Raw genomic sequence first — 25,859 nt, 5'->3', positions numbered from 1 at the left:
GAACAATACTCTTAAAGTTACATAAATCCCTGTATTGATTACATACTTCACAGTTGTGACAGCCGATCTTTTATCATTTGCAAAGTAAACAGTTCAACATCGCTTCTCATTGGTCCCCTCTAAGTGGGGCTCATTTACAGGTAAACATTGCACAATGCTCGGCATATATTACCCGACTGAGTTAATTCACGCGTGCTAGTTGCCAAACAACTGTCATTATGTTGAAGTATTGCACATTCCGACTTTTATACATCACTAATGCTTTGTGCAGTCATTCGTTATGGTCCTACTTAATTAGTCATATTTCAGGGCTCTCAGATTTATAAACGAAATATTTCTTTTCTCAGTCACCTGAAGTGCTGAAACAGAGACCTGTATATTTTTAGTTGCGAATGCGTGGTAATCAAAAATGAGAAAATAATTTGAATATCAACCGTGGTGTTTTGATATTTAAAATAACCATGATACTCTGAAACGTAATTCGATGCATTACTCAGAAATGCCAGCTAATCACGTCAGTATCGATATGGCAACGGTGAACGACATTCAAAAGTAATATCATCAGGATATCTCTGATTTAATACAAGTGGTAAGATCTGGTGAGACATGGTTCGATCAAAACTATGTTTTATTCATGTATCCGCAAAGCTTTTCGAGCGCAATCATATTTTTTTCCTGCGTGCATATATATTTTTTCACCCTCCTCCCTATACACACATCAATTACAGTGAACACCTATGACAATGCTTTTTCCGACTAATCTGCTGTTTTCGGTGATATCGAGTCCCACCGTGCATCTGAAGTCGGTCTTTCTATTACCTTCCCTTCCCTCTGACATGCTTCACTCCGGTCATGTGAGTGTTATACTCCGCGCAGATTTTGGTGAATTACTTTTGGATTACGTTGTTTGGGTAAAAAAAGATGCTGATAAGGTTTGTAATTAGAGATAACGTGTCTGATCTTCAGAGCAAAAGCTGAAAAGAGTAATCGGTTTCTAATGAGTCCGCATATTCACTTTTTCGCTATTTTCTTCAACAATTACTTCTTCGCATCAAGTCTCTTGTATTCAGAGGGCTGACTTCGCACCATGGTAATGTAGAGTATCTGAACTGCATCTTAACGTTCTATTGTATTTAATCTGTTGTTCAATACTCCGCTTGATGATCGATCATAAGAGTCATTAGCAGTGTATAACAATAATTTAACGTAACAGCTTAAAGCGTGAATCACACACCCAACAGCTGTTGGATCGATCGTCAAAACGGAGAAGGCAGCGCGAGTTAGAATAGAATTGGTCCCTCGGACAAAGGTTGGCATCGGGAAATGGTGGTGTCGAAAGCAAGTAGCGTTGTTGTGGGCTGCTGAGGACCACATGCTGTAGCAGACGACACTCAGGCTCGGCAGCAGACGACTCAAACAAGTTGGAGGGAAGAATTATTGGAGACTGGTTGGACGTTCGAAGATCGGAGGCTTGAGAGCAAACATATCGAGGCAAATTGAATGAAGCTTGGCCGAGCTCGTCCAATTATGACCCGCGATAAGTAGATCTATCTGAGGGAACTCAAATATTGTCCTGTTCAGCTGTATCGCGACATGCGGCGCTGCAGAGATTGAATGAATACCAAACTAAAAGTTCTCATAGCAGTTATAGAGTTTGACCGGAGGTTTTGTTCACAGAAGGAGAGGATGTTACGTCAAAAGTCTGATTGTTTTGTTCGTGGTGTAGATATGGATTGAAGCCAGAGGCTTTGAAAGCAGGAACTATCTGCGAGTGAGAGTCTACCTGAGCCTGTACGAGAGGTTCCCGCCATGTGTGTTTGTCGTCTGCTCAAGACTGAAAGAAGCGGCAGACGAGAGGGTTGTACAAACAGAAGAGAGTGAGAATAGTTGGCTATTCACTTGTCGTATGGAAGTATTACATGTGTTGTAAATCCTTTCTTGTCATCATTCGCAGTTTTTTGTAGTAATGTATCGTAGATAAACAACTTCAACACACCATAACGAGTTGTTCACAGTTAAAATTCACGAAGGTAAAGAGAAGAGATTGACTGGAACCCAGTTCTTATATTCGCGCACAGCAGTCCGGGGAGGGTTTCAACAGAGTTTGACAACCCCAGACTTGGAATCCATTTCATTTTTTGCATTTCAAAAGTAAAACTTGCTGCTGTGAACTTCAGTCTGGTGCCTCCTCTCTACAGGGAAAGACCTCACTTCAACCCTCGACATCACGTATGTATGTATTATTATTATCATTTTGACATGTGTCTTGCAAGCTTTCGAACTGTTGAAACAAATACGTATTCACTTCGCCAGAAAGATAATTTCCCCATTAAATGCTTGAACTAAAATGAAACTGTGGAACATATCTGACGTAGAATTAGTTTCAGTTTGTGTACTCATTTTCTGTGCAACCATCTGAGTATGTATTGATGTATCATATTCATCTTTCTTCATCAGAACAGCATCTCGTAATATCGTCTTAGGAAAATTACTTCTTGAGGGGAGATCAGGGAGGGTGAAAAGACTATATTGACGGGAACAGTAATTTGACAGATGCTTCTAAGCTGATGTCAACAAATTGACAAATAACGTTCACTGGCTTGAACAACCAGGATATGTGTGCAGGAGTGGGGGATACGTGGGGTATGCCAATTTGTAGCAGGGACCAAATGGATATGAGAAAGTTCAATTGATCCGACTTTTGTGACAGTCTGTCAACAACATCACGATAAGTTCATTTTTCAGTGTCAGATAAAACCGTATCTGAAAATAAAGCTCGCTGACTACAAGAGAATTTGTGAAATCGGGAAATTGCATTTGAACCTCAATAACAGGTTTTGAGAAATGCTTGAAATTAGGTTCAGTTTTAATACAACCCCATGATCAATTTTCTCAGCAGTGTTATCGCCCATAATGAGATATTTCCTCTGTTACAGCACCCACGAGCAACGGAATTCTTCTTTCTTGGCAACAAACGGAGCTAATTAATTGAAAAGAAAAAATACATTTCAAGTTGTGAGTAAAACTGTCTATTTGAAGATTAGAACTGATGAAGCAATGAAGAACGTTCGTATCCGGCATCTTCAAAGTTGACGGAACATTAAAAGAAACCCAAGGAACCATTCCAGTAAAGGCCTCGTCTACTATAAGAGGGCGGAGAAATCAATCCATTGGGATCATTCGTTCGATGTCTTCCCGATCCTACGCCGGGAGGATGACAGGCCAGTATTCTCACGTCCATAATGGTCAACCGGTGACCAGGAACTATCGACAACTACGGCTGTGTGAGGTAGCCAACATGGTGATGAAGGCCGAGATTAAGACGATCGAGTTCTGGAGAGCCGTCATCTCGGAATGCTTAGGTTCTATGTTCTATGTTCTACTTGGGTGCAGCGCCACGCTGTTTTGTGAGAATTTTAGAGACTATCGATACGATATATTGCTGGTGTCGTTTTCATTTGGATTTACAATGGCGACTCTTGTCCAGTGTTTTGGACATATATCAGGTGCCCACTTTAATCCAGTGGTCAGCCTTGCCATGACAATTACGTGCAAAGTGACCCCCCTGAGGGGAATATTGTACTGTATTGCCCAGTGCGGGGGAGGAATAGCTGGGGCGGCTGTGTTATATGGGTAAGTAACACCTAATTGTGTTATAAACATGCATATTGTATTAATCGAAAACGATTATCGTGTTCATTTATGACTTCATTTAGATACAAAAGCAAATATCGTACTTCACATCTTTGCAAATATAGAAATTGCATGTCATCTTCTCTGATTGGTTGATACGTCAGACAAACAACGTTCGGTATGTAGAATTGGCTCAAAATAAAAGTTTTTATCGACCAACACTAACACTTTCCGAACCATTCGTATTACCCGAATCGCTCGTATTAACTTTACTGAATTCTACAGCTTTTTAAACCCTTGTGCTATTTGTCAAGGACAGCAGACACTGTTCCAACAATATAGTGAATGAAACTGATTTTCTGATTATATATTTGGAGTTAACCGTCTGACAGGGGGTATCACTGTAGTACTGTTCAGGACATACTCATTCACATATTACAGCTATAGATCTCCGCACAACATGCTACAGGTGCAGTTTAGCGTGCATTAGGTTGGACTAAACAGCCGAGGCTCCTAAAGGGAGTAGTCTTTTGTGCAATTGTTTTAGTATAGTTCTAGATGCGTGTAGTTCAATATAATTATATGTACCAAGAACACAAGTAATCGTGGGACTATGGTGGGAAATACTCTTTTGATGTCTCTATTGATTTCTGTGTAGCGTGTCGAAAAGCAGGAAGTACAAGCTTGAGAACCTACTTCAGCTTAGTACTTCGAGACATGTAAGGGACTGTCCAAGGCCCTTTACTATTTGTCTGTCTGTTAATATAAAAATGGGACCGAGTACATGCAATTAAGGAGACGAAATCCCTTTTGCCAGTTTGTTGTATCAGCGTTTTCACCATGTAGTCTATGTTTGTTTTTGTTTACTATTTAACGCCCCAGTTAGCAGTATTCAAACTCTTTAGGCGGAGTTGAACCTGTCAATCCAGTGTCAATCCAGATCTACGCACTGCAAATGCTATTTCCGCTCTCAGAGTTGTGATAGAGCATCGGTATCTAAAGTCGTCACTGAAAGAATTAAAAAGGTTGAAATCCTGTCTTCTCATACATCATTTAACGTGTTTGACGTTTAAACTTACGATCAATATCATCAACTAGACAGGCTTTTAGAAACATTCGCCATACATTGCTTTCATGGTTATTGAAGGATGAGTCAGGGGTGTATTCCCGCTCTGTCGATATGACTGAGTACAGCGTTACCTTCAGGATTGTCAATGAATCTAACCATGTCATATCTGTAACAGCAAGGGGAGTGTCACATCAACAAGTACAAATTCGATCTGTTGTTGTAATGAGCTATGCTAGTCGACACACTGCTCTAGGATGAAGGATGTGTGTGTGTGTCTATTACTGCCTAGTAATTGGATTAATTACAACACGAATTAACAGTCATTGTATTGATTTTTGTTCAGATACAGCGAGTGCTGACATATTGTTTTTCCCCCTTTGTCAAGAATTTAGCAGTAATTGGTCACCTGATAGCCTCGGCTCGGCCATTTATAAAGCCCTGCAAGTCCCACATGTGATGTCGTTGTCGCCTCCGAGGCGAGGTTCAAATGTACACGCTGATGCTCGCGGAGTCTAAACCTGGCCGATTTGCACCATCACGATCTCATTGCCTATATCTCATAGAGACAAATGACTGCAGTGGGAGGGTGACAGGACCATGCACGTATATCTGGTAGATACATAGATAACGAGGGCTGGAGAGCTCCGCTGTCCAAGACAATGCGACCAGACGGGTTATTTATGCGGCGTCGGTTATCAGCGGACGTAATGAGGCTGTAGTCGTTAGGCACCGACTTTCAACATGTTGAAATATGATAAATTACGACATTCCATGAGAGTTCTCTCAGAAGGACCCCATTATTAACTCTCATTTGTTTCACGCTGGAATGTGACTACAAGTTTTTGCTAACGAGCTGATTCACAACGTCAACGATGACGACGCCGACGATTACGGAGAAGAAACTGACGTACGTTCATAAACCAATTATGCGGAAGCATTATCTTAAAGTAATGTTACAAAAATAATCATATTTAAATGATTGATTAATTCTCGATGAAGAGGTGAATAGTACTTGTTGTTTGGAACAACACTTACGATGATGATGATGATGATGATGATGATGATGATGATGATGGTGATGTAGGAGAAGCTGGTTATGTTGAACCAGTCATGCCGAAGACTGTATATTGCTATATAATATTACAATAATATTTAATCATTAATTCTTCTGACGTTTGAATGTCAGACACGATGATGATGATGATGATGATGATGATGGTGATGGTGATGTAGGAGAAGCTGGTTATGTTGAACCAGTCATGCTGAAGACTGTATATTGCTATATAATATTACACTAATATTTAATCATTAATTCTTCTGACGTTTGAATGTCAGACATGATGATGATGAGGAGGAGGAGGAGGAGGAATTAAATACTGTAACAAACAGCAACGACAAAGTGTGATATAACGATCGAACGATGTCCTGAGAAATAGGATAACAAAAGACAACGTTCCTGACACACAGTGCATGGTTCCTTCTGGCAAAACTTCAATTTTATAACCAAACTGAGTAATAATTGCGTCTATATAACCTGGAGCACCGTATGAGAGTTGATGGACGAGGCCTCTGAGTTGGGTTATCAGATTTTGCCGTTGTAACCAACTGAGAATGTAAATGGCAGCAATTTCGACAAAATATTGCATAATGTTGGTTGATATATCTGGTCTGATGCCACAATAAATCCCGAATATTCTTCTTAAACGACGGCAATCGCAAACTAGCAATATAAGCTGAGGACATTGCTTCGAGTTCCCTTTCGGTTTGACGACAAAGATAAGGCCATGATGACTTCGTTTCGTTATTTGTATTCCTTTGTAATTGCCAAGAATGTCACAACTTCACACTTTTCTGTTAATCGTAACCAGCCGAGAGGTTCAAATTAATTTATTTTTCTCGTCAACAACTTATCAGTGCTGTCGGCAACTCTCAAAGGAGGTCTGATTTGGCCTTGGTATGTATTGCCGTGTTGTTTTCAAACCGACGTGTATGTAGGTCGCTTGTGTATGTATTAGCTTAAATGTACATGTAATTGATTAGATAACAATCCTCGCTTACTCAGGCGGTGTCGATCAGACGCACGGAACATGTGAAATCTACAACAGTTGGTCACGTGTAAATGTCACGTCTGACTGCATGGTTATAGAGTCAGGTGCTCAGCACGTGAAACTCGGGCAATACAAAGTACATTAATGGAATTGGCCTTCCCCCGATTTGTTTCTCACAATTGCAAAACAGTGTTCACACTAAATAGGGCTCGGGATCACTTGAAATGCAATTCGAGTCAAATTAACTGCCAGATGTCCTTTGTACGAGTTTGTGCCATTTAAAACTAGAATGTTCTGCCCAACATATTTTTTCTGATACGTGTTAGAAATGGAGTGTTTTCAACACACCGTCACCGTAAAAGGTTTATAATACATACTCCATGTACTGAGGGTGACAGAGAATGATTTAAGTTGAAATGCACTTGATTGTATACACATCGATTAGTTCACGCTGAAGTCTCGTTGTGCGATACTCAGTGGACAAATTTGCGTGATGGTGTGAACACATTTTCTGTGCTTGAGCCGATTAGCGACTGGCTGCATCTATTGGACTCACTTCCGAGGCACTGTTATTCCATTAGTGCTGCCTCTTCATTGATATAAACTGATATTTTACCACCTTTACGTATATACATCAATTGTGCAGTAAATCAGAATCTTAAGGAATGCATCAAGTCAGTCCCGGCGGATGTAAGTTTGCTAAGTGCGCGCATGTGTCTAAGTAGTGGCAGCAGGTTTGACAGTGAAACACTATTTTGTGTAATGTTTGTTTATACATTTTCACGACACATTCAACAATAGCCAGGCTGTATCACGCTGCCCTCTGAGGGTCCACAGCAGGTTATCGCGACATAACGTCACGTTGGGCGTTAGTGTATTCGGCAGAGCGGAACATGTTAGAGCCACGCTTGTCATGCGTATTTGTCAAGTATTATTATTAGCGTCTGTTAATCTAACAACAATGCATTGTCATACTGTATACATTTCAGCTTCCATTACAACTTATGACCATGCATTGTCATACTGTATAAATCACAGCGTCCATAACAACTTATGACCATGCATTGTCATACCGACAAATTTCAGCGTCCATAAAAACTTATAACGATGCATTGTCATACTGATAAATGTCAACGTTTATAACATGTAATAACGATGCATTGTCATACTGATCACTAGGGTATGAATTTCAATGTCTATAACATGTCATAACGATGCATTGTCATACTGATCATTGGGGTATTAATCTCTACGTCTAAAACACGTAATAACGATGCATGGTCACACTGATCAGTAAAGTATTAATCCCAGCCTCTATAAAAACGTATCATGATATGGTCATATACTGATGAAAAAGGTATTGATCTACAATTTATAACGAGAGAGTGTTATTCTGATCATCAGGGAATCAATCCCAGCGTATATAATAGCTTATCACAAGCATATAGCCATACATTGTCACACTGACATATATCTTCTTGGTATTTCTCTGAGACATACATATGTGTAATCTCCCATCGCTTCCAGTTATTGAGCACACAGCGCTCTGCTGGATGTGAACACTTCATGACAAGGACTCGCACGGCCCTATAAAACACATACTATTGGCTACCACATAAATCTACTGAGTAATCCACGTATATATAATGCGCAAAGCTCCACATGAAAATGCCATATGCTCATAAAATGCAAATAAGTAATACTAGACTTCCATTAGTCTGACATCGTGATTGATGCACACTTATCAAGGCAGTTAATCAGCGATGTTAGTCAGCGATTACATTCTACCAGAGGCTGTCGTTACGTAAAGGCAAATACCGACTGTAGAAGACCGGAGTAGGACAAGGTTTACACATTGTAGTTACGGAACTCCGTCTTGGCAGTTCGGTGTTGTGTGTCCTGCAAACTGTGTAGTGCGGAATGGTATGCACTCAGAAAAAAACTAAGTGAACATGCGTGACAAGATCCGCTGTGTTCGGAAAAAAAAACTATACATTAGCTCCGCGACCAGATGTCACCCACAGATCTGGGAGCAGTCTATAGAAATCAATTAGCGCTATGGGTGCTCGGCGTACTAACGCAGGACCAGCTGCCCCGGCTAGTCGATGTCATGTAAAATAGGTACCGTTATGCACTTGGAACACGGAATGGCTGATAAATTGCGAGAGACGGAAACATATGTGCACTTGCACAGCCAATTTTGTTGCTGACAACGAGATATTTACCATAAGATGCTAGTCATTTGGAACCGTTGGCTGTTGACATATGTGTCAACACCTACACGAAAAGTGAAGCAACTTGAATAGATGATTCTAATTACTTCCTCCTTAAGACCTCCTTGCAGCCTTCGTTTCGTACCAGATATAGATGAAGCAAGTGCTTTATCTTACGTATTAACAGACTGCAAATGTCGAAAGTTCTTAGTTCGACAAGAAACTGAAAAGAAAATATGAATGTATTCGAGGCTTCGTTCTGGAGGCTTCGTTTTGTCGGTTGTAGTGTGTACATGTGTACAAACTATGATAAATGACTTGCACCTTTGGCTAGAAATACCCAACCACGGCTGTGCTAAGCTCGGCATATATGCATCGTGAGCCTAGAGACGACCTCAGCCAATTCTCGGTGGAATGTCCCTCGCTTTGATCCGTGGCTCCCGTGGTGCTGTCGACACCAGACAGCAACCACGCGTGAACGGAATGTTCATTTACCGAAGCATGTTCGTTGTCTTTGTTCGCTTTCTGACACTTCCATATTTTGTAAATAATGATTTCGGGGTTTGGGAGCGTGCATGCATGGCATCCATCATACGGAAGTAGATCTACATTCCATGGCCATTTCCAGACAGAATCCAACCGCTGAAATGATCAGTGCGTTCTTCCTATCGCAAAGGTAACATAGTACTTATAGTGTTGGACGTAGCTTCAGCTTCTTTATTCTCAATGAATCACCATCGCGCACAAGCACAAAGCATACCCAATATATACATATGTGCTTAAATATAAAGATGCGTCATGATGAGGGTTTATTTGCGTAACAATTTATACAGTGAGAGATAAAACGTGATAAAGAATTGCTAAGTTTTAAATTGACAGCATTGTGACCTTGTAAAGTGTTGATAAATTCTCCCAATTGTGATATTTTGGGGGATGAATGATTTTCTGTAGGAATCAAATGGTTCACATATAAAAAGGGAAATGGAATTCGTCACCAAATAAATTAGAGTTACATAGGCTACATAATCTTTCTTCTCCCTTTTTGATATTCAGTAAAACTCATACATGAAAGGATTACTATTTATCAAATTCCTACTTATTTTGTTTCAAAAGTTGTATTCAGTCCTTGAATTTCAAAGTAATCTCACCCAAAAAAACTGAAACTGAATGCCTATTTAAATAAACTGGGCGATAACACATGCTATATTTAGGATTGTACTTTATCATCCGGGAATCGAACCCACATGCACCGCATCGCAAGCACACAATCTCAGCCATCTGACCCACCCAGCCAACCAGAAACCACTTCCCGAATGGCACTGTGTATGCACACTGGGTGATGCTTTGAGAGGATGGTTGTGAAGATTATGCTTGTAGCGGTAGGAAGGGTTACTGACGACGAGGATGGTGGCGTTGAGATGAAGATGTTGTTGCTCATGTGCTTCTGGTAGCGATGGCAGCGCTTTCAGTGTTGCATTAAATGTGGCATGATTTCTACTCTAAAATAATATACTTTTCATCGATTGACATTAGTTGGAGTTTTCAGACTTAAACGTTTCTGGGATTTTTATTTTCCATCCTTGTGGGATCTCATGACAATATTCTCAGTATCCAGTGTTTTTTCTGTTGTTGGCCGATAGGGTTCTGCTAGTATTGATATCTGTGCTCATGCTGTCATCCACTTGTTTTATTGACACAAATTCCATTACTTACGGGCTCTCGTAAAATAGCTGATAGCTGAAGATATTACTGACTGCAGTTTACAATTATTCAATTTTCTGACCTTGTAAAGTACCATTTCGACTTGTTGGTTTCCGTACATGTTGGTTTATCTTTCAATAATGAGTGGTGACAGTATCAGACAAGGTGTTCTTGAAAATGGTTATCCTGACCCACAGGTCACACTCATTAAAGACACATTCAGTGCCAAGACGATTATTCAACGCAATATGAATCCGCTATGGTACAGGATAATACAGAACAGCCTAAAACGTATTTGGTGTGTGTCTGTGTCGGAACATTTTGAAGTGACGTCCGCATGGCAACTACATTTTCACTGATATCTTAAATGACCTGACCGAGTCGTTTGACGCTCTCTGAAATTACAGACAAAGGACATGTTTGTTTGTACCTAGTGAATTGTGAAGTGTAGACAGCCAAAGGTCGGAGCTGCTGAGGTATTGTTAAACAATGGCAAGGTGACTGTGGGAAAGATGAAGTCACCACCTTTGCTGATTCATTCCTTCATTCTCGGCGTTTCTTGCCTTCTCACAGAATTATTGATTGTAATTAAACGCCCTCTGATAGGCAACTGGATTGTCTATTTATATAAACACATTAGTATCACGGCACTGTGACCTTGGACATTTATACCATCCACTTGAAAGTCCGAGTTAATGAAATCCTATATATAATACATCTACAGGGCGCCGTATCAGGGGTCACACATTCGTTGTCTTGGGGCCATTCGATTGTGCTAAACCGGTTTTGGTTTCTGGAAAAACACGCATTATGTCGAAACCTGAAACTTGGTTCTGAAACATAGAAACCATCTCCGAGGCAGGTTTCCCAGTTTCGGCTTTGCGTTTCTCACAACAAACATGGCGGAAACGAAAGGAAAGGACAGATAAACCAACATTCATTGTTCTGAGAACTAGGAGAATATTATTTGAAAACCCCGCTATATGTATTTTAAATAATAATGACTATTTTATGTAACTTTATTTTATACAAATAATTACTTGTAACAGTATAATTATTTATATGCAGCTATTCACCTCCAAAAGCATCCTGCCTCTATATTATTTGTTCATTCTCTGATGAAATGACAAAAAATATCACCTCCATCCAATTCGTTCCACAAGCTGAGACATTTGGTTATCCCTTATGGTGAAACCCTCCACCCGTTTATAAAACTAGAAATTAGTTTCACTTGGAAACCATGTATCCGAAACTAGACACTCGTTCGTAACATAAGGAACCAGATACAGAAACCAAAACCAGTTGGGCAATGGTCGAACAGGCCCTTGATGGTTCTCTGGCAGTAATAAAGAGGACGGCGCTGATGTTAATAGTCATTGTTGCGAGAGAGTTGGGGTCATGTAGGTAATGGCTGAGTGAGTGAGTTTAGTTTTACACCGCCTATAGCAATATTGCAGCAATGTCACGGAGGCGGAGACGAGAAAAGGGCTTCACACATTGTACCCTTGTGGAGAACAGAACCGCTAGGCTACCCCACCACCCCAATATAGATAATGTAGTGGTGGTGTTATTGACGATGTTGATGATGAGGATGAGGAGGAGGAGGAGGAGGAGGAGGCTGATGATGGTCAGAGCTATCACCATCATCATAGTCATCAGGAGAATGTTTAAGATTAGTTACGATGGTGGAAACTAGATTAGATATTAGTAATGAAGCCCACAGTGATAACATGTATAGTGATGTCGATTGCTATGTAAGAGACGATAGGGATCATGACAATGATATTGATTCTTATTACAAATACTGGTAGTTTAAAGAAGGCAGCTGCGTCACTGAAAGCCATGTTGATAAGGCAGATAATCAATTCAGTCAGAAGAAAATTCACAGAGGTTTTCATCAAACACAGAATAAGACTGGTAATAGTCTTGACCAAACACTTTCTCAACTCAGTGCCTGCCAATTGTCCCTCACGACTGTGAGGCATATACAATATTGACTTGGTCTTACTGGAATAACTTTTAATTTGAGATATTATTATGACAACCGTGATTGCTACTTTTTGAATCAACACCCTAGAGCCTCGAGAACACATTCCTTCATAACAAACACATCGCTCTTCAAATTTCCCCTTCAGGGCCGTTCGATAGTATTGGGAGGGAACATCTCAGGAATAGAAAGATGATAACACCTTGTAACACCAGATCTAGGTGGGTAGAACCTCATCCTTGTCAATGTATGTAGCAACACCTCACACTGTATGATAACATTTATGGTTAAAATTTAAATAATTTTTTTCGTTGTGTTATTTAATATCCGTTTAATCGGTTACACGTCTGAAGTGTTTGATAAAAAAACGCTACTTCGTTTTGTAAGTTATGTTTGTCCTCGCTGTCTTTTAGTGTTTCGTAAAGATCACGACGTCACACATTCTAATGTAGAATATAAGACACTTTAAGAACAGAGACTGGGAACGATATGTATTTATATCACCGGCAGTGGTGGAAGCGAGAACAAGGATATATATGCACGCACTTTAAATGAGCGACAGTATCACCTCGTGCCATGCAGGAAAATATTACATCCTTTGTATTCCTTTCACTCACAGCTTTTGGTATTTTCATGAATGCTGCACATGGTGAATATTACTCGTCGTTTGTTTCCATAAGAAACACTACTGCAGCTGTAAGTAGTCGACAATATTCGAAATAGTACTGCAAGACTCTTTTTATTTCTGTTCGTTTCATTTTGTTGAAGAAGATCCACATGAGCACAACGTGACCCTGGGACCATGCTGGACAGAACGGTTTCACTTAGCTACGATTTATAGTTGCTCAGCCTAAGGGATTTCTATCAACTCAAATCCACAAAATAACCTAGATAGAAAATTCGCATAAAAACATGCCAGTTAACGAATTTCAAGAGAAAGTGGGGACATAAAATCCTTTAAATAGCCGCTTCACTGATGAAGAGAAATGTTTAGCTAACTTATGAGACGACCCCCGAATTCATGTCCAGTTCACGCCTGACCAAACCGAGGTGCAGAGCAATGGCCAGTATTCGATTTAAACCGGGGGCATCGCAATTGAGATTTTCGGGCGATTTAACTCAGCAGTTGTAGGATCAAACGCCAGTGACGTCTCAACACGCGTGTGTAACTTTATGAACCTCACCACATTAATTAAGTGATTTAAGTAATAGTGTGGAATGTCAGGTCAAGGGGTGATGCAGCGGGAGGACATTACGTGTGATTTAGAAACCACGTGAATTGCATGTCAAATGACCCATCTAGATATCAACACTGCCCGCGCAACCGTCTTCTTCATCTACTGCATGTTAACGGAGTCTCTCGAACGTGAAAAGACTTTACCGTGTTTTTATGGATGTTTCTGTAGAAATGGATAAGTGACGTTGATAAACCATGACGTCGAATTACAACATCAGATAACAGTCATCTGCTCGGTTACCCTATCGTAGTAATCACGTTCCAGCGGCCTGATAGGATAAGTCAGATCCTGCTGCTTGGCATGGCTGCACGAATCAAACAGACATTCCAGTCAGTACGTATGAATGTCGGTTGCCCGCTTGTACGTATGATCCAGGGCAAGTATTTTAGCCTACATGGTAACCGTGTTGCAGTGATGGCTAAACAGACAAGAGAGTAAAACAGTACAATGCAAACATGACGCCAAACTTGATCATCTGAGCGAGAGCTGAAGACATCGATTGAACGCTAGACCAATCTTCGACCCCGTTTCATTATTGCTTGGAGGAAAATTGCCTTCTAGACCATGAGTGAACTGTCGATTTATCATAAATCTAAACAACAATTTGTATTGTATGCGATGGTTCGTGATTAGTCGGATTACCCTTCCTTCAAAATACTAAACTGCAGAACAAAAAAGACGTGTACTCGGAAAAACTTAGTTTGGCCAAATAGAATATTTCTTTATGGAGACGTCTCTAATCATCCCCCGAATAACGATTTCCTGTTTGTTTCAGTGTAAGCAACCAACAAACAAAGGTGCATATTTATTTCTCTAGCCTTGCTCTAAGGCTGTACTAAATGCTGAGTCCGTGGATGTAGAATCATCCTTTGAAGATGCAAATCTAACTAAGCGGATACTTTAAAGACGCCGGTGTGTTTTTTATTTTTTCAGAAATATTCATTTTTATTATTAATTGTTACCTTAGAGACTTGTGCAAGTCTATTTGTACCCCATCAGTGATTTTCTGTGTGGGAATGCCGGTAGCTTATAATGACGAAATGTAATGAAGTTTACATTGGTTTCAATGTGTTACAGTCCCAGAACCACATTACTTTCCCATTGCCCAGCCCTTTGTGCACTTTAAAAACTGTAACTGCTACAAGCCTAGCTTTCCCCAGGTTCAGAATCTCCGGGTTAACAGTGCTTTCTTTGCTGGGACACTGGTGGTGGTCTTCAGGCACTGAGACCATGTGGGGAATCGAACAGCCTTCTATGTTACCAGCTAACGCTGTATCCACTAGTCCGCTACATGTCGTCTTCAAAGTAGTGCACCTCTTGATTTTAGATCAGCGATCTTTAATGATTAATTACTACATAGCAATATGTGTCCCACTTTCTAAATACTTTAATTTTTATATAATTTAGCGTGTTCTTCGAATGCGTATACGCGAACATGGAAATAATACTCCATGTAAGACATGATCATTTTGGGATCAGACCACATGTAACCGCTATGAACTGGATCTGTTGATGCCCTTGAAACTTGATTAAATCTCAACCTTAAGCAATAACCATTTATTTTTACTGTGAAAATTGTTTTCCTCTTAAAGACTGGTGAAGATTCACTCAAAGAACCTTTGACTCTGAGGGGTAATCTGCACTTTCTGTTCGTCTGGACAAAATCCATCAATGTTTTCCGCCGAGAAAACCAACAGAACTTATGCAATATAAACCCGTCTAATCCTATTTACGCCAAAGATTGGATTTCGTTGAAATACATTTCCGTGTCTGCGAAGAATTCAGAAAATAATGCAACACAGTTCAGTAAGCTTAGAAGAAAGATATCTTCATAACAGTCTTATTGCCCATCGATTGCCAACCATCCGCCATCAACCCTGATATGGCAATGATGAGTCACGTGACCAAACGACCCGGATTGTAATGCTCTGTTTTGCGAGCTGCAATAACTACTCTAGTCATGATATGCTTCTAACGGGCAAGTAATTTTTCAACGAGGCCGTTAAAGGCATAATTTCGATTAGGGATTAAGAAGGCTATGGCCAATCGATACATGTGCCGTGGAGATTAATTCCAACGACTGCTCGTTGCATATCCTGAGAAGGGTTTTACTAATTTAATGCTCGCTAAAATCTCTAGCCTGAGAAAGTTTTCTAATCATAATGTCCCAGGCTAGGAATTAGGCCGTGCCATCAATAGAAGCTCAATGGAAGTCATCAGGGTGTTTTTCAGCCTATTCATTCCTCAAGCGGTCGTTATTTTCTATTAATATAATCATTGTGATAAAGTATCCGATATGTCAAAAAAAAGCCATCTTCAAGATCCACGCGTCCTATTGGTATGCGTGCACGTGCTGATAAATAACGGGAGAATTCTTTCATATCCATTTCATATCTGATTTCTTTTGTAACGATACACAAAATTTCAATTCGTCTGGGAGCAAGGCGTCCATTCTTACACAAAGCGGTCGAATTTCTAAAAGCCACACTGAAACGGTTTCCCTGTGAATCAGCGTTTCATTCATTTGTCCAAGTGTGCACGTCGTGCTTTATCAAATATCTATAGGTGATGGTTGTTATTGTATGTTATTACAAAATCCATTCGGATTTACATAGTTACGGTCGTTGACGTTATTTCAGACCACGATTACAGTTCTCAGATTGGAATGATAGGGTAAGCGCACACAAGTGGGTCTGAGTTCTTCTTTCCTCACAGAGGAAATGGTATTTCTTTAGAGACATGGTGCGTTTGGCGAGAGAGAGCTTCTATGAATACCTGGACATGTAGGGTGAAGTCATGGCAGATCATGAGTCACTTATACACTATCATTATCGTATGTCATTATTCGGTGTTCCTATTACCACTGGCAGGGTGTAATACGAGAGTGTGATATAGAGATGAAATGTCTCTTTATGTCTTGTTTTGAATGGAATTGGACCGTGCCGTTTCGGTGAAGTTTGACAAAATTGTCTTTTCAGCATAGAAAAATATGTGTTAGTTATGGTATTCTTTTGTGAAAATAGAACTCGTTAATATCAGTTTTTCAAGAAAACGTTGGACTTGATATTTTTCTAAGTGAAAAGAAGATAATGATGAGATAATATTTCGTTCGGAAACAGCTCCTTGTAACTGGTTTCGCGTTACAGTGTCTTCGTCAGATGCGATAAACTGACGTGTACATAAAAGCTAAGAACGAATGTGTCAGTTTAAATATATTTAGATATTTAAACACAAACGCGCGCGCGCACACACACACACACGAGAATAGATTCCTGTTTATTCTAACAAAAAATACACGTATCTTCATCCGGAAAAATATAAAATACATCCGCATGTAAAAAATTGTCTTTTTCTGTGCAGCTCAGAATTTGCACTCGTCTGATTTCGTGCAGTCCTGCTATTTACAGAAAGATACGATTAATGACGAATTACTTGTCCGTGTAAGCTGCCAATTTCTTTAGTCAGACAGTGGAATTAACCTACCCTGACCTGAACTAACCCTGACAGTAATGAACAAACTGGGGTCATGTCGCGGCTAGGAAGGAAACCCAGTCATTATGCCGGGGTCATCGATCATACACTCACAGCAGTGCGTTGTTGTATGGGTGGGTGCATTTGCGTGTTTCCCTGAAGGACTGGGCGCCGTCTAGTGATATGACCAATTTACGTCAAGAGCGATTATAGTAATCTCGTTATCTGGTGTATCAGAATTCATTTTATACGGTGGTGGTAATGTTAATGTTTACAAGTAATATTACTGCGGTTATTGTGCTGTAAGGTTTTATTCGTCAGCCATGCTTGACTTGAGATCTCTCCATATTCCGTGAGGGCATGTGAATGTCAAGGACACTCTAAAGCCTGCTGCACGTGCGTGGACATCCCATCAGCATTATGTGCCCTCTGTAGGATTAGTAAAACGGTCGAGATTGATGGAAACTCTGAGTTTTCTAATTCTGAAAAATATATATACACCCTCTGTTGGGAGAATTCTATAGAACATTCGAAACTTAGTTCGGCATCTGGCAAGTTCTCACATTCTATTCTAAATCTTAATTTGTTAGAGATCTCACGAGGGATCTTTTTTGTGATGGGATCCATACCACGCATAATAATTTAATTCAATTTAAGACATGGAATTTTGCATATGCGAAATATTACAAATAAAATAAACAAAAAAGAAGTACTATTTGTATTTCCCATGAACTTTTGTTCACGTTAATCGTTTATGGTTTGAGGATTGAGTGCCAGAAGGACAATGATTATGGCCTGACATGGAAATCTTCGGTTTCAAAACATCCAAATTCAATTTCTCCTTTTACGACCTAAACCCGCTATTCATTCCTGTTTGAGGTGGAACTAAAGTGCAAAGACGTGGCGGTTGCACGTTCGGTCATTTTTTGCTTCCGTTTGCAGTAAAAAAACGTTTAAGAATATCGAGTATTGATCGAAAACAACCGTTTGCAAAATCCCTTGGAACCGTTCTATTTGGCTAAAATGTGTCCAACCCCATTACACAGTAGAAGCGAATTTCCTGGGCTAGAAAATCGACCATTGGGATGAAAAATGAGAATAGAATGCTCCTTGTTACAACAGCAAGGGGCTATTGGTTAACAAATTAACTCTCAACCAATTTGATCTAACCCGCGGTAAAGTCAACAGACCTACGAAGAACTATTTTGTGTCGGATTAATCCGCGAGTATCACGTGCATGACATGTTCTTTGCAGAGTAAATTAGCTCTGAACTAATTTGAAACGCTATTGTGAGTTGATTGTAAGATGGAGGACGAATTTGAAGAACATCGATATGCGGCGAAAAAGGTCTGCTTTCAAAGGACATCAATGGCGAGATTAACTTAGTTAAAACGGACCGAAACGTTTCAAAATTGCTTCATCGAGTCATTCAAGGTATATGTACGTCGCAAAGGAGTTAGGGTAATGTAAATCAAGATGCAAAGAATTATTTGATGTTCTAATGTTCTTAAAATTTTTCAAGACAATTTTGTTCAATTTTCATTGCTTTGATTTTTCAACTGACTCATTCAAAATCACGACACTTTAATACCGGGGTTCCTGCTTGTGAATGAATATTTCTTGATGCCACATCAACAGCTATTCATGATTGAATCCTGCAACAACACCATCTCTAAAACGATCGATCACCCTCATCTCGACCCAACAACTATGTTGCTATAAAGTGCAGATACGTAGTAATTTGGGATGATTGAAATCGTTCTGTTACGTGAACTATCAATCAACACAACAACAGCCTCATACCCGCGTCTCCTGAAACATTCCCTTTGTCATATGCCTTTTGTTGCGGCTGGGTGAACTAGGGATATGTCATGACCCATTTACATGATATTGACAAAACATTCACTCTGAAAAAGCTCCGATCGATTTTTTTAACGTAATGGTTCATTTACATAAGCTCTTTTAACCATTCTGCGTCTATGTAAGACGTACGCCAAAGGCGATGTGCTCAGTTCCTTAGTCCTGTCCAAATGGAGGTTGGTGTACATTTGGCACAGGTCAACACTTTCAGCAGCTAAAACGGAACAAGCCAATCAGGTTCACCCTTTCACTCCTTGTCTAATTTCAAGACGCTAGTAACATCTCGATGGAGATTACTTGCGCACCTTAGACACCAATGGGTTGATCACTCTTACATGGCGGACTTGTCACAAGTTATGGCTCAGTAATCCGATGAAAACTAATGAGCTAATGCACGGGTTTTCCGGAACTGAATATTGGATGTGTACTAGCGATCCATGTTATTGAATATCATAACCAAATGTGTAGATTGATATGTTGTGGGGCAAACATGGACCATTCATAGTGTAAGAATACAAATATTTACTTCTGACAGCCGTTTGCAGTAATTAGATAACCCCAGTTCTCTTCGTACTCATAGATGAAGCAAGGGTGTGTCTCAGTTTGAAACGTGAATTCAGCTCCCATTTCTCCTTTTGGAAGTGTCAACCCTGGGCGATATCTCAATTCAAAAGGAAAACTCGTTAACTCTCCATCTACTTTCCAACTCAGAAGTGTTGGTAATATTGTTGATCTTTGACTTAAAAGACCCAATTTAATCGTTTCCTAGTTTTTCAAGGTTCCGATAGCGGGTTCGAGTGATGAATTTATCATTTAAGACTGTCAAAATCAACCCCTGTACGTGGGTTTACCAAAGCGGTCAATGAGGTGCGCCGTTGGATGGAGTCTGTGTTACACAGACACGTCGTCCTTTACCCGAAATTATGTCAGGCGTCAATGAGACCAACATGACACATGTTTCATATACAATCTAGAAGTGGTGTTCATAAACCCATGTCTTTTTGAAAAGGTAACTAACGGGATCGGGTGGTCAGGTCCGCTGCCATGGTTGGCACATCTTCGTATCCCAAGATAGATGCTCATGCTGTTGCTCAGAGGATTGCTTTGGGGCTCGATTATTTTAAGACCGCTGCCATAGCCTAGCTGGACTAGTGCTAAATGTGGTGTTAAACAACAACCAAACAGAACCAAAAAAAATGTGTCTGACGGGCAAGGCGACCAAGTTAAACCACTCTATACGTAAGCTCGACCTCTTCTACTGGGCCAAGCTCCGTACAGCTGGTAAAAGTCTTGCTTAGTTCCTGTAATAAACCGGATCCCACTGAGATCGTCCATCACGGCGACCATTGATTTACATCTGTCTGTTGCACATCACAGCAACGCCGGGATTGTTTTCTAAATCATTTGTTACAGGGACGATGAAATCAAATCTACTGAATGATTTATGGCCCATCCTATGTTGTAAAATGGAGACATACATCACGATTTTGAGCATGCTTCGTGTCTCTTGTCACCTATAGATTTGTGCTAGTTGATCAAGTTTAAGTGAACTCCGTCATAACATTTCCCATTAACAACTTAATTTCAGCTATAAACTCTAAGTCCGCTCTCACAATTCATACGCTATCCATGTCCAATCTTTGGAAGACAATCAATACAGCCCTCTCACAACTGCTCTAATTTCCTCTATAGTGGTCGCTTGATTCTGAATTTGTGGTTGACGTAAACACGGATATAATTGAGCTGAGACACTTATGAGCTGGTGTAGCGTTGTGCAGTCTTATCTTGTAATGAGTGTAGCCTAAGCTACCCTGCGTTGCAATCGGGGGTGTTTGTTGTATGTGTGTGTATATATATATATTTAAAAAGAAGTGAATGTCAATAACTCAAAATACATTTTACCACTGTGACAACTAAAGCAACCTAGCGATTAATCTATGGGAGTCGTGAATACAAATTGTCCCAGCAACCATAGGATGTTCGGTTTGGTTTGCTTGCACTCAGCAATATTCTGTATACAATCGAGTCTGGAACAAGGGTTCAGAGACTTGGGCAACATCGCGTCAACTTTTCCAACGGTGTGGATTGTTGCTCATTGTATCAATCACTGGTGAATTTATGGGGTTTGTTAGAAACATTTGTGAACACAAGTGGGTCACGAGTGATTTAGATTGTACGCCGATTTTAACAATACTCCAACAATATCTCGGCAGGGGACGCCAGACATGGACGTCACACATTGTTCCCATGTGGGAAATCGAACCTGGACAAGTGTGACAAGTGAACGCTTTAGCCAATAGGCTACCACGCCGCACTGGACAAGACTACGTGTTTGCTTTTTGTTCCAGTAGATGTGCAAGTTTTCCTTGCTTTCTCATTGGAAATGTTGGTCCACTTACATACACGATGCTTCTGTTTATTCGCCATTCGCCAGAGGAAGTGACAAGACTTCTAATTTCTCACCCCCTCTCTGGAATAACCACACCCACAACAAGAAAACATTCCCTCACCCAGTGCACTGCACTTCCTTAGTTTGCAGCAAGTACCAGCTGTAACAACACTGTCTACAGCCTACATGGCGGCTGTAAGCTTGCACCTCCTCAGCCCAGCGCCTCCGCAACGTATCTTACCCTTTCAAGTAGCCTCCCCTGCTTCATAAAGGTCTCACCCCACCCTGAGCACGACCTCACCGTCATATACCGCCTAACCTCCCTCCCCAACACGGACAGGTGTATAAACACTACCTACATCCAAAGAGGCGGGTATCGGTGAGGCGCCCTGTCGCATCCCCTGGGAGTGTTGATCTGAAAGGTATGTACCACGTGGTAGAGTTTCACCACCTGACAAAGTGAACGTCTGCACATACTTATGCCGTATGTCTTCACTCATAACGCTGTGTGCAGCACCTATGGTTGACACAAGCCCTTTGGTCAGGAATAACACCTATGATATTGGCTGCAACATTGACATCGTTTAGGTCGTGACCAATTCAAAACCACCTCGATCAATGTACAGAAAAAACCCGACATGTCTCTGCAGAGCCTATGACGCAACATTGGCTGAAATATGGAGGGGTGAAATTAACGTGTTTTTCTGCTGTAGCCTGTTTAGGCCAGATACCTCGTCAACGCAGAACATTGTCGCATCTGTTCAAATGCCTCGCAGCAATTTCCGTTAAACGAGGTTTTTCCCAAACAGTGTGATTCATATGTAATTGGCCAAATTCTACAAACCTCTTAACCATGTACGAATTAGGAAAAATAATATCATGTTTTGCAACATTATTGCCAGGACTGGTCTGTGCCAGTTACTCCTACCATATATAGGTTGCATGGTGCATATGGATGTATGGTCGTTATTTGAACATGATATGCCTCACTAAAACATTAAGGAAAAATACCATTTTTGCACCATTATTGTCAGGACTGGTATCTGCTTCAGGCAAACTTAGTGCACCCACATTTACAGGGTTCATAGTCCAACGGAATGGACACTTATAATCGGATATGTGTGATCGTTATTTGAACGTGATATGCTTAGAGTATCCAGGTACATCACTAATACATTCTGTTTAGTCTTCACATCTCTAACCGCACTTTGGTTCTCCCAGTTAAACAACTGCAGGGCACGCTGTTATCCTCAGCTTTGTTTTCACAAAACAAACACACAAAATACGACTCTTTTTCTCATTTCAAACCAAATCGGCATGTAAGGTAATTCCTCATCAGTGGAAACCGATCTTTGCAAGCTGTCATTATTGGAAGATGTTCTATATCATGTTTGTATGCACAGATTGGGATCCCCCAGGTTGAGTAAAGCAGTCCCATCTCGCTCCATTTGCATGTAATTAAGTGGGTAATACTTCTCTCGTCACCTGTGCCTGTGTTTGGTTGTGATTACAGACAGTTGCCGATACCCCAACCTGTTCACTGCATCTGCTTGTAATCTTCCGCGATGGTCGAGGCAATTACTCCGCCTGTATTCTTTCGCCGGATATGTAGTTCCCTTGGGAAGGGAAGCATGTCGAGTATTTGCTGTCTTCTCTGTGTTTGTTTTCTTGTGGATGTTTGCAATCGTCTCCATGTGCTTGCACTTCTGTGCAGGAATCTGCACGTTCGACTGATAACAAATTGCTAAAACCTCTTAGGAGCCAATTGGAGAACGTGTGAATGAATTATGTATTGTAGGTTTTAGGGGACTCGTAAACCTTTGTCAAATTATGGTGATTTATTAGGCGATTCTTGAGTGGGGGTATGTTTGAGTTTAAAACTTCTTCCTATGAGTAAACAGAGCATGTGAGGACACGCAACATGTCATACCAAATAAGCGTGGACGTTATGATACAGATCACTTACGCTCCACCTCTCTTATCGACAATTTCACTCGTTCATGCACTGAAAACAACGTGTAATTGGAATGAGATCATCATCACCTTCATCATCATCATCATCATCAACGGCAAATGAAGCACAGAAAACATCTGTGAGTTGGGTTTAACTCTGCTTTAAACAGTATTTCTGTCATTTCCGCCATCTTGATGTTGGAGGGAAATACGACATTGTCGCAGGTCGTTGTTGCGGTCCACTTATTTCACGCTCATGACGACCCTGGACCTGGACCACTTCCTGTAAGGGGAATTAAGTCCGCGCAGTTTCATTTTCGAAACTTGCCACAACGGATACAGTGCCACTGACAAACCAAGGATTACAATCAGCCCGACAAAAAGCCTATCCTGGCATGACTAAGCGACGCAACTCTGTACAGCGAACTGCGGCACCCACGACCTCAGGGCCACCATCAGCTTCATCATCAGCCACATTACACGTGTGTTAGCGCAGCTGTATACGGATAACATTGCGAACAGCCTGTGTGAGGTAATGTGATATACCATTATGTATAGTCCAGAATCTAAAAATATTAAACCATTCCAGAAAAACACATGAGGCTGGATGAGCTGATGGAAAAGTCTTCAAAGGCTAAAAAGATGAAATGTTGGGAGGTGTATTTATTAATGTTATACTCTGGTAAACATGGATCTTGACTAGAAATATGTAAACTGTCATAATCTGCTTGAAAAGGGAGGGATGGTTTAGGTTACTTTGAGTATTATTCAGGATCTGCGACAGACTTTAACATTGCTTGTTACGCCCAGATGCCATGGTGTTATATAAATGTGCGTCACGTTTATTACACACATCAATCATATGCTCAATTTCATGTTCGGACGTGAAATACTCCTTCTTGTAAAGAAAAGAAGACTTGCTTTGCAATATCCCTGTCGTATCTGTATCACTTTCACATACTCTCAAACAGAAAGCCCACTAAATTTATCGTGGTTCTGAGGAATAAGGAAACAAGACACTCAAGGAGAATACTTGATAATGTCAGATAGATAGTCTGTTATACAGACCCTTGCGCAAATATATCCAAGAAAGCCCTTGAAAGAAACTGTATAAATGTGGCAACTCTAGATTTCCACAGCCTCGAAAAATGAAGAAAGTCTCGGGGCTCGTTTTCATTGTATTTTTTTCACTATGAACTCTCTATCTGTAAATTTGTTCATTTCAGATACTATACATATGGAAATTAATTAAGCAACACCAAATTCAAAGACACATAAAAACTTAACAAAGTTTAACGAAGTAATTTTGATGATTGATTATTCAATTTTGATGTATTGACATACAGCATGAGCTTTTCATGGGTTGATATGACGCGCGTGAAGCTTGCACAGCGCACGTGCATTGCTTTAACCTCAACTTTCGAAAAATGCACTTTTTCCCTGGGGTGTTTACAAGCGCAGGTTGTCGATTGCATTCGGTTTTTCATTCATTTCAATGTCATGGCACGTAGGAAATTATCAGAGGCCACTCGTTGGCAAATAATCGGCATGAGGAATGCTGGTATGTCTCTAAGACAAATCGGGACTCAAATCGGACGACATCATTCCATAATTTCAAAACTTTTGAAAAAATACCGGGCCACTAATGAAGTTAAAGACCTGCCTAGACCAGGAAGACCCAGGAAGACCACAGTCCGGGAGGACAGAGCTTTACTGAGACTTGTACGGCGCAGGTCCTTCGACTCGAGCTCTCGGTTGAGACAGGAGTGGCTTCCAGGGAGACCCATCTCGAACAGGACTGTTCGGAATCGTCTGAAAGCTGCAGGATACCGGGCAAGGAGGCCAATCAAGCGACCCAGACTGTCTCCAGCCCATAAGGCAGCCCGACTGGCCTGGTGTAATGACCGTTTGCACTGGAACATTGCCTCTTGGAGGAAGGTCCATTTCTCAGATGAGAGCCGGTTCTTGCTGCACATGGTGGACGGTCGTACTCGGGTCTGGAGGCAGAGGAACACAGCAATGGCTCCACGGAACATCCAGGAGACTGTGGCCTTTGGGGGAGGTTCCGTTATGGTATGGGGGTGCATTTCCATGAACTGCAAGTTGGATATCATTACCATCCGTGGCAACCTTAACGGTGTTCGTTACCAACAGGAGGTTCTTGACAGGGCTGTGGTACCTCATTTTGAGAACCATCCTCTGGCAACGAGACCCATATTTATGGACGACAATGCTAGACCTCACAGGGCGCATGCTGTAAATGATTTTTTGCGGCAAAATGCAATTGACAGAATTC

General features: G+C 40.8%; 1 protein-coding gene across 1 annotated transcript in view; it reads left to right on the top strand.

Moving 5' to 3' along the window:
* Positions 1-1,350: 1,350 nt before the first annotated feature.
* Positions 1,351-25,859, top strand: part of LOC137278368 (aquaporin AQPAe.a-like) — a 69,192-nt gene continuing 44,683 nt past the window's right edge. The window contains exons 1-2 of the mRNA XM_067810658.1: positions 1,351-2,229; positions 2,937-3,633. Coding sequence (XP_067666759.1) covers positions 3,188-3,633 — 446 coding nt within the window. The 5' untranslated portion in view covers positions 1,351-2,229; positions 2,937-3,187. The remainder of the gene's footprint in view (positions 2,230-2,936; positions 3,634-25,859) is intronic.

The sequence above is a fragment of the Haliotis asinina genome, chromosome 3 (genome assembly GCF_037392515.1).
Source record: "Haliotis asinina isolate JCU_RB_2024 chromosome 3, JCU_Hal_asi_v2, whole genome shotgun sequence".
NCBI classification, from domain to species: Eukaryota; Metazoa; Mollusca; class Gastropoda; order Lepetellida; family Haliotidae; genus Haliotis; species Haliotis asinina.
This window is presented reverse-complemented; position numbering and strand designations above follow the sequence as displayed.